At 41.6% G+C, this 17886-nt stretch overlaps 1 protein-coding gene across 3 annotated transcripts in view; it reads left to right on the forward strand.

Moving 5' to 3' along the window:
- prss12 (serine protease 12) overlaps positions 1 to 15412 on the forward strand; it is a 30065-nt gene extending 14653 nt beyond the window's left edge. Inside the window, exons 9-13 of one of the 3 annotated variants that reach the window (XR_013490767.1) lie at positions 3256 to 3470; positions 4130 to 4208; positions 4934 to 5115; positions 9189 to 9484; positions 13663 to 13803. Coding sequence is in view for 2 of the 3 variants with exons in the window: in XM_033625104.2 (XP_033480995.2) it covers positions 3256 to 3470; positions 4130 to 4208; positions 4934 to 5056; positions 9189 to 9484; positions 13663 to 13994 (1045 nt within the window). In the remaining variant the exon portion in view is untranslated. Of the gene's footprint in view, positions 1 to 3255; positions 3471 to 4129; positions 4209 to 4933; positions 5116 to 9188; positions 9485 to 13662 lie in introns of all 3 variants that reach the window. The other 2 variants (XM_033625104.2, XM_078166276.1) reach the window with 2 other exon arrangements.
- The last annotated feature ends 2474 nt before the right edge of the window (positions 15413 to 17886 follow it).

A 17886-nucleotide genomic window follows, 5' to 3' on the forward strand; every position in this document is an offset into this window, starting at 1 on the left:
CTCACAATCGAAGAGGCCATTAACCGTCAGATGATGGGGACGGCGAAGAATGGGCAGACTTACGAGAGAATCGCTGAAGGACTGTCTAGCCGCGGCTTCCCTCCCACATCACTGTTTATGTCACACGTTTAGCTACACGTTTTGTTACTTGCTCACGCCCCCCCATTGCCCTGAAAAAGGCACATTCTGTATAAGAAAAAGTAGGTAGGCGGCATTTTGCCGCACTCCCTGATTTTGTTTTTATACTGCCAATGCTGAAAAAAGACTGATTGGGCTTTCCTGCAAACTTGCACAATTCCTATTTAAAAAGGGCTAAAGTCTACACCTGCAAGAGATGGAGGGAGACTGTGTGGTTTTACACCAGACTACTTGTTAAACTTAACGGCAGATGAGGAAGACAGGATGCACCTAGTAATTATCACCTCCTTATATGGTGGTCACCTGCTATTCATGGGCAGTTTTCCGATTGATCGACATTCATGAACATACGCACTTGCCTACGATCTTTTCCTTGTTTTCTGTGGCGTCATGAATCCAGTGTAGGTTTTTATCTGCAGATCTACTCACAGGTTTACTAACATTTCATTAATGAGACCCACTGCTTCTGTCAGTGGAGTCTGGCTGGCTTTTTGAGAGAGCATAGATAAGTTTAACTTTAAGTTCAGTTTGTCCTTGGAAAGGGCTGTCTGTTTGGGAAGAACTGAGCATATAGTTGGATAAGTAAGCCTTGAGTAATATTGCATGTTGTGTGAGAGTTTGTAAAGAGATGCTTTAATATAGCCTAGTATTGCTGTACTTAAACACAGACCACTATGACTTCAATTCATCGACAGTTTCTTCACAAATTTAACGCAACACTGGTTGAGTTTTTTCTTTGCCTTCTCTGAGCCCATTGCTGCTCCCCCACACACAAGTACTATGACACTGATTGGACATTGTGGGACCGTTTTTAGGTCAAAGGGTTGCAGCACAATTTGGAGGAGATGACACTCCGACAGTTCCTGGATTACATAGGTTGGAGATGACCATGCTTTCTCAGTGACTGTCCACGCTCTATTTTTTCTTCATGCCTGCTGCCAAACTCAAAAGGAGACTGGACCTGACGATGGTGGAGATTGTCACATAGGTGTCCAAAAAGAAGCTGGGCAAGCATGTGAAAGCCTTGATGTTTGAGCTTTGCTGTAAAGAAAGGCAATCATAATATGAAAGTAAAAACACAAAGACAAAAAAATGACAAAGAAAGAATAACAGATGTGAAATTATAGGGCAGCAGACAATAATAAATGCTTGCTGTAAGCGTGCCTTTAAAACCACACTGTGAATGTGTTGCCTTGTGATAACAAAGGAACAGTAAGAGGTTTTGCTTTGCTTGAGGACCTTTTTGAATTTCGTCCAAACTGCATTAAGTGCCTGGCTCTGTTCAAGTCACTGCATCACTTCTTCCATACCCCCTTGCAAATATTCAAAACTGATCCAACAAAAAGGCAGCCAAGTCAAGAAATATGTTTAAAATTTTAAAGATATTTCATACATGGAGAGTACATGAAAAATGCTTCTGTGAAAACACTTTGTTTTTCCTTCTAACTCGAGCATTTAGTATCCAGAGCAGTTTGTGTTTGACTGATGTTGTGTGACTGTGTGTTGCCACAGAAACACACTAAGCAGGCTTGATGTCAGGCTCTCGGCTTAGCTCCAAGTGACTTGGAGGTTCCCCCTTTGCCTGCTAAGTACTGCTCAGGGAGCTATTGGAGACACAGACACAATGCTAGATGTCTCAATAAGAGACATGAGATTCCCTTTGGAGACGCAAGACCTGCCACCCATCAAACCCCAGGGACGTAACATGAGATCCTCTCAGTCGGTTATCTATCAGTCTTAATTAAAATCACAGTTACAGCCTATACAGGCACACACACACACATCCACAACCTAAAGGCCTTTGCGTGTTAGCTGTTTGCTAATTAAAGTCAGAGGTGAGAAAGTGATACAAATACTGTTATCAGATTGTAGAAGTGGTTTGACCTGGTTTACGTCACAGCCAGAGAATGTCGAACCATAACATCTTTACTAACACATCATCACCGCCTATACACTTATACACACACACACATTGACAGAAAGATGTGGCAGCCAAGCTTTCAACTCCTGAATGTTTCTGTTTGTGACATGTATAAAGATAGTTTGGAAAATATATATAGAATTAAATAATAAATTAATGTATATAAAAAAGAGTTTTTTTTTTAAAGCAAATTGACAAAACAAAAAAGAGATAATAAATCTGTCCTACACATGCTACATTTTTAAAATCTCATCAGCCTGTTGCACAAAACAAACATTGCTACATTTCCAAGTCTGACAGGAGCTACAACGCATCTGGAAATGGTTCAAAATTCTGCCGCTTGTCTTCTAACAAAAACAAAGTGCAGGGAGCACATTTCTTCAGTGGTGGCCTCTTTCCATTAACTGGCAGTGGAGTTTTACTTATTACCTATCAGGCTCTCGGTGAAGCCCAAGCACTTTTTTGAATTGTTGTCCATATAGTAATTTGGCGGTTGGCTAACCAGTGTCTATTAAATGTTCCCAGACCTAAGCTGAAAATGAAGGGAGATCAAGCATGTGGTGCCTGAGCCCCTTTACCTCTTACTGTAACAATAGAACATTCAATTACACTGAGTCTTTTTTAAAAGCTTACTTATACGCCGTCAGTTTTTCTTAACTGATGTTTTGCTCTTTTTTATTGTTATAGCCTATCTGTTTCATTCATTTTTTCTGTAACCACTTATCCTGTGAGGGGTCGGGTTGGCAAGAAGCAGGGTGCACCCTGGACAGGTCGCCAGACTATCACAGGACTGACACATAGAGACAGACAATCATTCACGCTCACATTCACACCTACGGGCAATTTAGAGTCACCAATTAACCTGCATGTCTTTGGACTGTGGGAGGAAGCTGGAGTACCCAGAGAATACCCACGTTGACACAGATAGAACATGCAAACTCCGCACAGAAGGGCTCCCCTGCTCTGGGTTCGAACCAAGAACCCGCTTGCTGTGAGGCGACAATGCTAACCACTGCACCACCATGCCATTCCATGCTTTTATTGTGACTTTTTTATATTTTGTTGCAGTTGGTTTTATCTCCAGTCTCAATAGGAACTACCTATTTGACAGTTAAAACTGTTTTCCAGTTTAATATAATTAAACTAAATAATGACAATGACATGTCTGTGTTCTGTGTCCTGTCCATCCTCCACAGTGGGGTGGCAAAGGCCCGTGTGATGGCATACTTCGGGGAGGGGACAGGGCCCATCCACGTGGACAATGTGAAGTGCAGCGGCGAGGAGCGTTCGCTGGCAGACTGCATCAAACAGGCACCCGGCACACACAACTGTCGCCATAGTGAGGACGCTGGAGTCATCTGTGACTATGGTGAAACGCAGCCAAGCTCCAAAGAGGTCAAAGGTCAGTCAGGTGTGTTTTTTTTTACTCAAAATAAATGGAGCTCTTGTGATTTTTTTGTGGCATAAGTTTGCATTTAGCACGCATGAGACTCTGGTGTGTTTAGCAAACATTTCCAATATGTTGTACACATTGAAAAACTAATGACAAATAAATGACTACAAGTTAGGAGGTAAGTTTCTGAGAGGAAAGCGGGCAGGACTTTAGTGTGTGTGTGTCCAGATGGTAAAATGGAGAGCGCAGTGTTATTGCTTCACCCTGTCTGTCACACATCAGGGCAGACTCACGCAATGCTATCAGTTACCTGCACATATGCTATCACTTCCATTTCTCACGTGCACATACTGTGGAAAGTCAAACTTGTGCAGGAGGGTGTTTTGTCTCTTCAGTATGATAAATTACACCTCCTGAAATAGCCTGCTACCTATATTTGTTGATTTTAAGATCACATACACACACAGTATGAAAATGATCTCTCATTTATTTAATTTACTTTACCTCAGGTTCATTTTCAGTAGTGAAAGACGAATGTCAAACATTATTATTTTTTCGATCCGTCTAAATATTTAATAAGAGCAACATCTGAGCCCAAATGTATGGTTTAACAATCATTGCTCTCCCACACACTCTCACATATATGCACTCAATGGTTCCTCTTTTGTCTCTGTCAGATCCTGTCAGCTCAATTTGTGGTCTGCGGCTCGTACACACTCGCCAGCGCCGAATCATAGGAGGAGAAAACTCTCTGAGGTAAGCTTGAAGGAACAGGAGGGATTAATGGCAGCGCAGAGAACGCCTGCCAATGACCTATAGAACAAAGAATATTGGACACATTTTCAAGTCAACGAGTCTTTGATGGGAAACAGCTGATCTGAAGCTACAGGCAAAGAAGTATCCAGTTGTGTCTGCTTCCAAACACAAACTGTATCTGGGCAAGTAGAAGCATGAAAGCGAATAAGAATGTAAATATGAGATTTTCATCTACAATGATTTACATAAAAGAAGAACAGACGCGCAGAAAAACGTGCTGGAATTTAACAAGAGAATCCTGTGGTTCTGACTTTCTCTGTCTTTTTGTGTGTGTGTTTGTGTTGAGTGTGAGAAAGAGCTAGAGAGATGGAAAGAGGTTGGGATAAACAGAGAGGAAAACCAATATTTATATGTGTTTGTATGCAACCGAGTGCGTGGGGTCACATTTATGGGTAGATGGGAAACCAAATAAAGTTTTTCATACTGAGTATTTACTTGTGTGTTTATATATGTGTGTGTGCATGTTTAGATGACACCCTGCATGTTTACACTTTGTGTAGCTGATGTAAACTCATTTTGTCAGGTGTGCTAATGTTAAGTGTCCTCCAATAAAAAACTCATAAATCATATTAGGTTAGAATATACATGTGGAATGTGCACTTTTATAATTGCTTGTGTGTGTGTGTGTGTGTGTGTCTGTGTGGTGTGTGATTGTGTGTCCATAGGGGTGGCTGGCCATGGCAGGCCGCGGTTCGTCTGCGAGGATCTCGAGGAGACGGGAGGTTGGTGTGTGGAGCGACTCTCATTGACACCTGCTGGGTTCTCACGTCGGCTCACTGCTTCAAGAGGTCAAGCACACACACTGACATCTACTCACATACACATATGTATGTGTCACAGTTTGAAGGTTTGAGTTAAATCTTTTAGATCCAATTGTTAGGTTCAGTATGGAGGTCAGGAAACAATAACGTACCTTCGCAATATCTGTTTACAGGCCTCTCACAACATGCGGCAAACACCTTGCCTCTCATCCTGGCCATTGTTCTTTTCCATGCATCCACAACACTGGTCAGTCGGCCTTTCCTCCTGTCAGCCTCAATGATTGGTCAACCCTGTTTCACTCTGATTTAGTCAGAAACCGGTGCTCGGTCTGTGACTTCCAGCTTCAGATACCAACAAAAAAGGCTGTCCTTTCATAACGGCATGATATGCAGTTGGGCACCATTATCATTTAACGGCCCCCAGTGGCTTCAGGGGGAAATGCAGTGGAACAACAATGAAAGTTAAGGTGGTGGAAGTCTGAGGAGGGTGGGCAGGAAGAATGGTGGATGGTTCCAACAACCACCGACTGTCACCCAGGAGGCCAGTGTTCACTTCCTGTATGGTTGTTAAAGCAAAACCCTGTTTTTTTTTTCCAAAACCCAACCATGTACGTATCTTGGCAAAATGTAACCACGTGCGTTTGTTGTTGAAGGAAAAAAAACATCAGTTTGCAGTGTTGTACCAACGTAGTGTGATTATTTTGAAGGAGGCTATATGCAAAATGTACATTTCCTGTTAAAACAGAAGTGAATTTTGAAAACAGACAATGCATGCAACAGGCAGACGTTGACACGGCATCCAAGAATATCGGCAACTAACGCACCTGGGCTACCTTGCACGTCATATCTCGACATGGAACGTCCATGTCCAAATGTTTTTATGTGACACATCTGCCTTTTACGTCGTTTGATTGGATTTTCAGAACATGATGGAATTTATCTTTATTCATGGAAAGGTGGGTGTGCTTATGCATACATTTACTGCAGCTTGAGCTTCACCCAAGCTACACAACTTATCAACATCTTCAGTATATTTAAGTCTGACGGAGTAATAAGAACCTCAGAGATGTGAGCAGTGATCAGTGGTTTGGTTTGGCTGTGGTGCAGGCAGCAGGGAGACCACCAGAGTCATTTCATCTCAACACTTCTGGTCTGGGGGCCTCCACATGGCACCGTCATCTAATGCATACAGCAGAGAAGGCAGTGGGAAGAATAGCAAGAGATTTGAACAAAGAGACTAGAGCTGAGAAAGTTGAGGGTTGTGAGGGCACTAACCCTAGAGTCTGCATTTGATATTTGAACAGTACATGTTTCAGACTGTATTTTGAGAACAATATATTTCAGCTGCATTAGTGCGTATTAATCCAATGTTTGGGTTTTGGTAAGAAATCCAGAAGTCTACTGGCCCCAGCAGCTCTACCACTATAAATCCTGATGTTTCCACATTAAAGGGAGGAAGAGGTTCTTCACTAAATCCTTTCCAGTGCCATTTCTCCAGCCATTCCCAGGCCCTTTCTACTGCCAGAGTTTTACTCCAGTTTCAGGAACCAATACTTTGTGATGAGACTCCTACATCCACTTCCTTTAAATGACACACATAGGAAACATACAGCTGTGCTGGGCTGCAAATTAAGACCAGTTGGGCTGCAGCAATCAGGACTTCTCGGACTGATTAATGCAAACAGTACAGTCAGTTCACCACCAGTGTAATCACAGATCGGAATAACAAATTTTACTCCGACTCTCTACTAACAATGATAATTCTTTAAAGCTGCACAGTAGGCAGAGATAGCCTCAAACATAACAGACAATCTGCCTCGAACAGATTGTTCTTGTGGTTGAATGCCGTAGCATGCTTGTGCAAGAGTAAATAAATAATAGGCTTTATCCAAGCAAATTAATTAAATGTCAGTGTGTGCTTAATGACGTTGGTGCTCACTCACCTCCTCCCGCAGGCTATGCTTTTTGTAGTGAATGGGTTTTAATAATTGATCGTTTCTTGTGGAATTCATCTATCAGGTGCAAATTGATGACATTGCTACTACAGCAAGTTTCTGCTGACTGCTGCAGGTTAGCACAAAGTCAGTGCAGCAACATCTCCAGCAGTATAGTGGTTTAATAGTTATTTATGTTTGATACATGTTTATTGTTGTTCCAAAGTGCACACCCAAATACCACAACTTTCCATGACAGAAATTGTGGAAAGTATTTTTAGCTGTACATAAGATATTTGTTGTCATAGACACTGGAAACAGACAAGAAAGGTCAGACGCTACAAAACTATTTCTCCTGCCTGCCTAATCACGTATCAGTCTTCAGTGCTCCAAGCTGTTAGCTTCAGCCATGACAGCTTTGAAGAGTAATTCACTGAATGCAAGCCAGAGCATGCGGACCAAGATAGGGACTTCCGACTTGCTAGTGTCTCCTTTCACATATGGTAACCAAAATAGGGTGATACATACACAAGCACGCACGGCAACAAACAAACCAACAAGTACACCCATGCAGTTGCACAATACACAGAAAATACAATACAAAACAAGCTGGCATACCCACTTCTGCTCACTCTAATGTGCGCACAAGCACAGCTGATTTTATAATGACATGTTAAGGTGCAACTACCACATGTAACTCACACGAGCATGTTACCTTATCCCTGTCACTACTGTTTACCGATTAGTATGTTCATAGAAACTGACCCCAGGTCAGCGGTCACATGTTGTCAATGTATTAACCCTATTTATACCTTGTAGCTGTACAGCTGGGGGCTCGCCAACAGTAACACAACTCCAGTGTATTTGTAACCGCTTTTAGCAGCAACAACAATGTGTGAAAGGTAACTCCGACATCACGTTCAAACTCCATTCTAATCCTGAGATTTCGCCTCAAGGGTTGGTATGTACTGTACGTAGCTGACTGGTCAGCAGTGTCTCTGCTCTGCCAGGAACGCCGTGGCATTCCCAGGTCAGGAGATCTTTCCGGAAACACTCTACCAGTTTTAACTGGACACAGAGACTTGGCTCAATTGAAAGACCCCCCCCCCTTCACTCCTCTCCTCATCCTTCTCGTCCCCCTCCTCACTGTCCCTCAACTCCTCTCCTCTCTTTCTCTCTCACTTCATTTCAAAAAGGCCAAACATCTCCAACAAGTAAATGGAAAGTGAGGAAAACACTTCATTATGTCAACCTATGAGTCAGTTTGAAGCATAAACACAGAGACAGAGTGACAGATCTATTGTTATCATTCTTGCCTGTGCTCATTCTCTGTCCCAAGTTTTCATCTGTGAAGCCCATAAAAGTAGTGCAAGTGTGCAACCCTGACCGTGAATGAAATGATGTACATGTTTATTAGCATACAAAGCGAGTAAGTGAGCTCTGATCGCAAGCAGTCACTTGAGACGCATGTGGAGACGCATTCTAATGCCAGGTGTGAGGAGTCATGATTTATAGTGACTTGATTAAAGCTTTAAAAGCACTACAACAATGCTGTGTTGAAGAAGGAGGTGCAGCAGAGAAAAAGAGAGGCCATGGAGCTGATTAATCACTTGAAAAAAAGCTTTTATGACTGTCTGATTTATATGAAATATTTATAAGCCTCCGGGGCAACACAAACACAATACATAATAGAAAATGTAGCTCAAAATTAACAAGATGAAATTAAATAAGGGTATAAAAATAGTAGATTATTGACAGAAAAGATAAAGCTAAAAAGTGTCTTCATATGCATACACGCATACGTACTTCAACAGGAGACTTAAAAAGATAAAACCAAAGTGACCTGTGCCAAAATCACCCTTGAAAGTCAGGCAGGTTGGTGGAACAACCATGAGAGTCCTGCATGTGCAGTGTCTCATAGGGGTTAGGGGTAACATGTCCAAAATATTGCAGGGGGAATAGTAAAACTATAAAGTCTTACACATATGGAAAAACCTTAAAATTTATTCTGCAGCTCATAGGCAACTAGTGCAGACTTTATGACTGTGTGTAACATGCTTGTACTTTTTCCAACTCTACATGAACTACTGCTGAGGTAACCCCAACCAGAGCTCATGATTTTATTGCTCATGGTTTATGTATCAGCAGCAGTGGGACTGCTCACACATGCACACCCTCTTTCTCTAATGGCCCATTTTGGTCCATCCCTCTTTCTCTCTCTGCAGGTACGGAAACAGCACCAAGCAGTATAAAGTTAGAGTGGGCGACTACCACTCCCTCGTCCCTGAGGAATACGAAGAGGAGTACGGCGTCGATCAGATCGTCCTCCACCCAAGCTACCACTCCCATAGCAACGATTACGACCTGGCCTTGGTTCGTCTGTCACCCGGGGCAGTGGGCCAGATGCCGGGAGAGTGTGTGTCATTCAGCCGTCATGTTCTTCCCGCCTGTCTGCCCATGAGGAAAGAGAGAGTGCTCAAACAAGCCAGCAACTGTCACATTACCGGCTGGGGTGATACGGGTGAGGGTGTGTGTTTGTGTGTGGAGGGGAGGTGGGTATGGTGGCCCTGAGGTGCAAAAATATAATATCAGCTCATTTCATTCTTGTATTTAACATGTCAGCAGCACTGTATATGGAGAGGTGTTGGACCTTTACAGCTTTAACTTCTTTGAAGGGACAGTCCACAAAAAGAGGTGACTCTAAAAGCCAGATTCAGTGTAATTTGAGTTGGTGCTTATTTCCACCTTTTGTAATCTCAATAATGTTGCATTTAACATTTTTACAAGCATGTGCCATGACCAGGGATATATTTCAGTAGCCATTTTTAAATAGGAATTGTGCAAATTGGCAGGAAAGCCCAATCAGTCTTCTTTCAGCATTGGCAGTATAAAAAAAAAATCGGGGAGTGCAGCAAAACGCCCCCTACCTACTTCATACAGAATGTGCCTTTTTCGGGGCAATGGGGGGCGTGAGCAAGTAACAAAACGTGTAGCTCAGCGTGTTCGATTCTCTCATAAGTTGGCCCGTTCCTCACCGTCCCCGTCATCTGGCGGTTAATGGCCTCTTCGTTTGCGAGTGCAAGGAGGGCGCGCAATTCCTTGTCTCCCCAGTTGTTCATCTTTACAGCGTCTGTCAGGTTTGCGTTTCCCTCTTGCTACTAGCTGCTTGCTAATTCCTGTTATCAGCTGTTTCCTGTTTATCCACCGCCAGTGGGTCGCACGTGCGACGTCATCAACAGCTCCTCCCACAGAGTCTTCAACAGCCCCTCCCGTGGCGGAAGGGCGCCTCGTTCTTTTTAAACCAGAAAGGTTCCGCCAATGTGTCTACCCTACGAGGCGGAAAATTGGGCACCTCAGATCAACTCGCCAATGCAGCTCTGTGTGTCTAGATGCTCACAGCTTGCCGGCAAAATGGCCCAACATTCGCCGAAAATCTGGCAGTGTAAAAGGGGCTAGTGTTTGTTCATTCCACTTACTTGAGGCAGTCACACCTGTCAAATCAAGTGACTTTTAATTCTGTCTTTGAAGGTGTACTATGCAGGAATTGTTTGTTACTTGCACCTCCTTTCTGCTTGTACATACACTGCAAGCTACTACTGTAGGAACGTTAAATTGACAAGCTAACTGAGCTAACTGCTAGCATGGGCCATCTCTATGTTGCTCTTTATCCCCATCCTCTCCCTCAGTCTTCACCAGTGAAAGTGAAAGTGATAGCAAGTGGCAGCCTCCAGGGCTGAAAAATGAAGCCAATGTCGAAGTGCCAAAAACTGCAGGTCCTTAAATGGCCACTAGAGGCTGAATCCTGAAGCAAGTCAATCCCCATAGACCCCTATATTAAAATGCCTGACTTTGCAGCACAAAATAAACGTTAACAGCCTGGTACAAAAAAAAATTTTCATCGTCATAGCTAGTTTTAACAATCATGACAACTGTATGAGGTGAATTTTTATATAACTCATCAATTTACATTTTTATCCATTATAGTCTATAATTCAGATCCACCCCTCCACAGCTCTTTCAAATATGGTCATATCTGGCTCCAAAAAATTGGAAATGCCGAACTCAAGGCTCCAAAACAACAGTCCACAAACCAACAGATGAAATCACGATAATGACTTCCATTATTTTGTACATTCTATGAGTGAAAGCTAATCCCAGATTCAGTCGCATGTAGGAATAAGGATTGCCTGCTTAGCGATTTTGCCTCTTTATATCTTTTTTTTTTTCTTTTGGTGCTGTGTCTGCGATTTTTTTAGCTTCCTCATGTGTTCTAAGAAAATCCTGCATAGTATATCTTTGAATGAATGCAGACTGAATAAGATGCTCTTATAATACACAACATTTAATTTGAAATATTTACCAGGTCAATTGGATTCTACAAGATATGTTACAGTTTTTAAAAGCACTGGAAATCAACCAATAAACAACTCAGTGATGTTAAACGTTGATGAAGGACAAAAGAAAATGATATCACAGAGGGACTAGCTACTCAGGGTCCTATCGTCTGCAGTAACCGCAGTATTCCTACCATATGTTAGTCATTTTAAAGGTCAACTGCAAATGCATATAAAGTAGAAGTGTATCCTCCACCAGTAATTGCTCTCCAATTGACTTCATGCTCTGTATCTGTCCATACACTTGACTGTATACACCGACACACATCTGTTAGTGATCTTTAAATTACATGCTGATGTCATTAATCATAGCAACTTAGTCACTAAGGGCTACAGAGGGTCTCAGTGCACACATATGCAAAAACATGCACTCCCCGTTGAGGGGTTTGTATGTCTTTCAAGTTCATTTGTGAGCGCGAGTGGCGGAGAGGGTGTTTTTATTAGTTTACTTCAGTGTGATGACAACACGGGCTATTTTAGAGTGCGTGACGCCAGCAATGGCTGTTTACCTTAAGGCAAGATGTCTGCTTTGTACAGCTGTTTGCATTTGGCTCTCTGCCACTCTGATATCACACACAGACACACACAGGCTTGGGTTCAGTTTTCGTCAGTGGTTTCCTTGAGTTTGGTCATGAGTGACAATGTTCTCGTGTAGAGAGCCATGGAGGGATCATGTCCTTGTTGTTACTGGTTGTTTGAGGTGTCAGGAGGGAGGGTTGAGTAGAAGGGGGAGGATATTGGGGGATAGATTGAACCTCACACATTTTGGCTACAGGGCTATAGGGTGGAGTTACTTGCTGGTAGCTGAACAAGGCGTGTGTATTAGAGGGAGCAAATTTCTCCAACAGGCCAACAGTGACAGAGTATGCATGGAAGGGAATCGATATTTTAAAGAGATATAGAGAAAGATACATAAAAAATAAAGTCACAGTGTAGTATATAATAAAAAAAATTGTAAAAAGCCATAATATAGTATGTGGGGCGGCAGTAGCTCAGTCCACAGGGACCTGGGTTGGGAACCGGAGGGTCCCTGTTCAAGTCCTCCTGGGCACTGCCGAGGTGCCCTTGAGCAAGGCACCGAACCCCCCAACCGCCCGGAGTACCTGTAATGGGCAGCCCCACTCTGACATCTCTCCACTTAGTGCATGTATAGGTCCTGTTTGTGCATGTGTGTGTTTGGACCTGTGTGTAATTGTATATAAAATTAAAAAATTAAATTAAATTAATTAAAAAAAAAAGTCATAAAAAAAATGTAAAAGAAAAAAAAAAAAAAAAAAGTCACAGCATAATATGTCATGAAAAATGTAAAAAAAAAAAAAAAAAAACGAAAGTAATAGTATAGTATGTCATAAAAAATTAAAAAGTCATAGAATAGTATGTCATAAATTTTAAAAAAAAATCACAGTTATAGTACGTCATAAAAATGTTTTTTAAAAAAAGTCATAGTATAGTTTGTCATAAAATAATAATTACAATAATAATAATGATAATAATAATAAACAGCTTCTCTTAGACTCTGCTGGGATGTATGTGCCTCTTATGTCATTAAATTCAGAGGGCTTTTGATAACATTGTGAGAGGTTGAATAAAGTGGAGTCTGTTGCCCGCTGGCATGGACAGGCAAACTTTAAAAGAGGTAGGTTGCTGCGATATTGCTAAGGAACCATAACCAACATCATATCATTGCCTACTTATCAGAAATCTAGAGTTCAGACTCCTCTTCCAGGTGATGCTGCCTTCTAAAACTTCACTTTTGTTATCTCAGGGTGTTGCTGTTGTGCCCTACAAGCAGGTGCTTCTGTGCTATGACAGCATCTCTCTAACTTTTGAGTGCACCTTCCACATGTCTACATTGAAAACCATGGATCTACAGGCACAAAAAACGTAGCATGTTTATGTGCCTTACGAGTCAACATGCTCACAATGACAATGCTCAGCTTAGAGTGTCAGCATACAAACACCTGCTAATTAGTACTAAAGACAAAGCACAGCTGAGGCTGATGGGAATGTCATTAGTTTTGCAGTTTAGTCATAAACCAAATTGTTTGGATACATTTTGATCAGATGGTGGGACTTGTTGAAAGGTAAGGGGCTCAAAGTGTGTAGAATTCATCCTCTCGGGGCCATGAATGTCTGTAACAAATATCATGGCAATCTGTCTAATAGCTCAATCCAGACTTTTCACACAGAACCAAACCTGTCAACCTGCTGGTGGTGCTAGAGGATCAAATTGATGGGCAGACACTGGCTAAAACACAAATATGTTGCTCTTATTCTAAACTCTCATGCGTTTCCTCTTTCTCAGGTCGCTCATACTCAAAGACCCTTCAGCAGGCACCTCTCTCCTTACTCCCCCGTCGTCACTGCCAGCACCACTTCCACAGCGCCTTTACGAGCCGCATGCTCTGCGCAGGCAGCATCCAATCGGAGAGGCGTGTGGACAGTTGCCGTGGTGACAGCGGAGGTCCATTGGTGTGCGAGCGTCCAGGAGGGGGTTGGGTGGTTTACGGGGTCACATCTTGGGGTCATGCCTGCAGGACACAGCAGTCCCCTGGCGTCTACACCAAAGTCTCTGCCTTCAGCTCCTGGATACACAAGGTGATCGGACATGACGACAGACAGGAGAAAAGGCGATGAAATGGTGAAAGACAGTCTGAAACAGCTGACCTCTTGATCAGAGAGAATAACACTCAAGACTTACTGGATTGGTCAAGTGACAGCTGACGCAACACTATATATCAGTCATGAATAACTGATGTTATGACCTGATTATCAGTAATGTCAGTGACAACCTGACCTTCAAATGGAGAGCACAAGGCAACGCTGGTCTTTTTCCACCTATAAACTTTTTTATATTTTTTGAGGAGTCTTTTCTCTCATCTAAGTCATTAGCACTTATTTTAAAGATTTAATATGCTCTTGACATGCAAGATTTTGTATGGTGTTCACGCAAGAACATGCAACTCTGTAACTTAAATGTCTTTTTGTTCCTTGTGACATTGCATATTACTTGTACACTTAATTGTATTCTTATTTTCTGAAATAATGTTTTCTGTGCTTGCTTTTTAAAGTTGTATTGTAATTTATGATATTAAATACGTGATTAAACATGTTGAAAAGGGACCATAGTGAAAGAATAAACATAGTATACATGCAGGCATTTGCAGACTTGCACTAAGATGCCCCCTTTAGATACTTAATGCATGCAGTGCTTTCTCTCGTCATATTGACATTTGCCAAATTGAAATATGTCTCTCAACCTCACTTTATGATTGTTAATGTGATGTTTCTCCACTGTGCTCTTTGTTTTACTGTGTGAAAAGCAGATCAGGTCTTAGTTATTACTCAGGCATTTATTCTTTACATCCAGTCAGTATTCGTCCTCAGTGCTGCTCGATGCTTGCGGAGAAAGGAAGGGATTAAAGTTTTTCAGAATGAAAGCACATAACAGCATTTCTAAGTACTGATCTGTCATATCGACACTATTAATTCATGTCCTTTTGTTCTGGTGGGATGGTCAAGTGTTGTCGAGGTCCTGACAACACTGAATGGAGACAATCTGGTACACTTGAAAAACTACACTGCCTTCTTATTTGGTGTTTACTGACTTTGTGTTATGTTTTCATGTACTGTAACATTTCTTTATAAAAGTAGATTTTGTAAAAAAGAAAACAACGTGAGTTTGTTGTTTGTGTTTAGTTAAGTGATAATGGCCGTATTCTGTTTCTGTGTCATTGTTGCACTTTATGTTACATGTACATGTCATCCCCACATATCTGAAATGTGACAGCCGCTGGAACAAGAGAGCTCTTTCAGGTTTGTTTCTGACTGCAAACTGTCAAAGTGAGCACCACCATGTCAGACAATGTGTACGCACACACACCCACACACACTGTCGCTGCTTTGTCACACAGTGTCGACAGGAACGGCAGCCATTTTCTGAGTTGTCCTCATTTACAAGGCAAACACGTCATGTTGACTTAACACCCGTACAAGAACTCGGACCAACTGCTACAGTGGGAGATTGCATGAAATCTTGGCAACATAAATAAAAATCTCATCTTTTAAACATTTGCTTTTTTCCCTCATGTGCTTCAGAAGTACACCAAGTGCAATTTCTTAACCTTTTGAATACTTATTGTTATAATTTTGCTTCTTGTATCAAAGCTTAATTTGTCATGCATTTACTGAATGTTTTTTATCCTTAAAAGCAAAACACCTTCTTGTCACAGTGTTTGTATTGGCACAGCAGGTTTTATTATCCAACAAAATAGCACCACCTTGTGGTCAACCCATTACACTAACCTGCATGCCACAGTTTTGTTTGGATGGCAATTTCAATTGCACAGCTTTCCGCAAAAGTGAAAATTCTCTATATATTTGTCTTTGCATGATTTATGTTTACTTATAGACCTAACTGAGACAAATACTAATTTATTATATGTTGTCAAAAAGCATTTTAGAACCAAAATACATACAAGACCATAAGCCAAGACAGTGCCTTAAATCAGTGGTTCCCAAATGGTCCAGCCATGGGGTCCAGATTGTTCCTCAGACATTAGTTCAAGTATAACAGGGTCAATTATTCAGCAGTAACATGTAACAAAGTGAAATATACATTTGTAATATTAAGTATTATAATTACACAAAATTTGTTTCAGTTGTTATTACCTGGGCGGCATGGTGGTGTGGTGGTTAACACTGTCGCCTCACAGCAAGAGGTTCAATCCCAGGTGTGGGATCCCTTCTGTGCGGAGTTTACATGTTCAGATTGGGGATAGGTTAATTGGTGACTCTAAATTGTCCGTAGGTGTGAGTGTGAATGGTTTTATGTCTCTACATGTCAGCCCTGCAATAGTCTGGCGACCTGTCCAGGGTGTACCCTGCCTCTCACCCATTGTCAGCTGGGATAGGCTCCAGCCCCCCACGACCCTCAAGAGGATAAGCAGTTAGAAAATGGATGGATGGATGGATGTTATCTGACACTACCTGACACGCTTAGGCCTCCAAAGTCAATATGTGGAACGTTTGATACTCAGTTTCTGTAGCCCTACATTGACCTCTGAGGGTACCCCACCTATAAAGGTGTGCCTCCCACTTTGCCTCTCCCCTTTTGCTGTTGTGCTCCATGGGAGAGGTAAGCAACATTCCTCTCATAGTAAATTCTGTGTTTTAGCGCGGAAAGTTCATTTTCTTGTGTCACTTAATTTGTGTAGGGGTTGGAGTTTGTATAGTTGTGTTTGACGGAGGATTTTGTTTTTGCCACTTGCTGTCAGGAATAAACGAAGATTGCCTCCAAAGCTATCCATGGTCTGGGCCTCTTCACATCAACAAAACACAGACATCATTAGAGTCCACCGGTTACACAAGGTCCACAAAGTTTAATATATTCAGCTTCATACTTGCGTTCTGCCATGTCGTCGAGGTATTTTGCTGTCTCTAAGTAGCTGTCTACAACTCACTCACTCTACAGGAGGAAAAGGCACTTCTAAATAAAAGCTTGTGCCAGAAAGTCACTGTTCTTCAAAACTAAAGTTATTCATTCAGAATGGACCTTGACCCACCAGTTGGGAACCACTGCCTTAAATGATGCTCATCGGCATAAAAACAATGAAGCAGTCTGCCTCTAAAAGTGGTGACTAATGGGAATTCTGCCTTGGCTCTGCTTTTAGATAAGCTTTTTCTTGATTTTAATACACTGACTTAATGAGCTATTTATGAGGCACGTTGCTTAAAATTAAATGCAAATGCCATCATGCATTACTGCCTTTGTATGTCTGAACCTTTCCTTTGTCATCCTCATAGACTTTTGATGAAGCAAAGTCAGGTTACACAACAGTTTTTTAATCAAAATTGAATTATGTGTCACCAGACGCGATGGTTGCACACTGGTAGTTATGCAAAGGTATTTTACACACACGCGAACACAGTGACAGATAGTTCATTTAACTAATAAGCCCAGAAGGCACAGCATGCTGCAGGGGGAATGTCTGTGGGAGTAAACGTGCATCTCCATTATAATTCATCTTGTTTTACATCTGCTGAATTGATTGCCTGAACTGGAACAACAGCTCTCAGCTAGAGCACAGTTGTCCTGATTGTCTGAGAGCACCCTCCTGTGGTCATTAACACAAATTACAAAACATTGGAGCTCATTTAATCATGGTTAATTTTATGGAAAATCAAGCATAAAAAGTCTATAAAGACACTGTAATGCTCTATGAGTATGATGGCATTTTAAAACATAATTAAACAGAAAAATTGGTGCTAATTTTTTAAGTGTTTGTGTGTCCTTTTTTTCTTTGGGCTGACATAAATAATACAAAAATAAACATATAAATGAAAAAAAAAAATCACACTCATGAATAAACAATTGCCACACAAATTATAGATGTTAATTAAGTAAAAGTGGATTTACAATGCTCATAATGTCAATTATAAAACGGTTGTGGCAGTGTCTTTTTAATCTGGATTTTGACATTTCTTTTCTTCTTTCATTTCCTTTTAGTTTTCATAATGTTCTTGTGTT

The sequence above is a fragment of the Epinephelus lanceolatus genome, chromosome 3 (genome assembly GCF_041903045.1).
Source record: "Epinephelus lanceolatus isolate andai-2023 chromosome 3, ASM4190304v1, whole genome shotgun sequence".
Taxonomy (NCBI): domain Eukaryota; kingdom Metazoa; phylum Chordata; class Actinopteri; order Perciformes; family Serranidae; genus Epinephelus; species Epinephelus lanceolatus.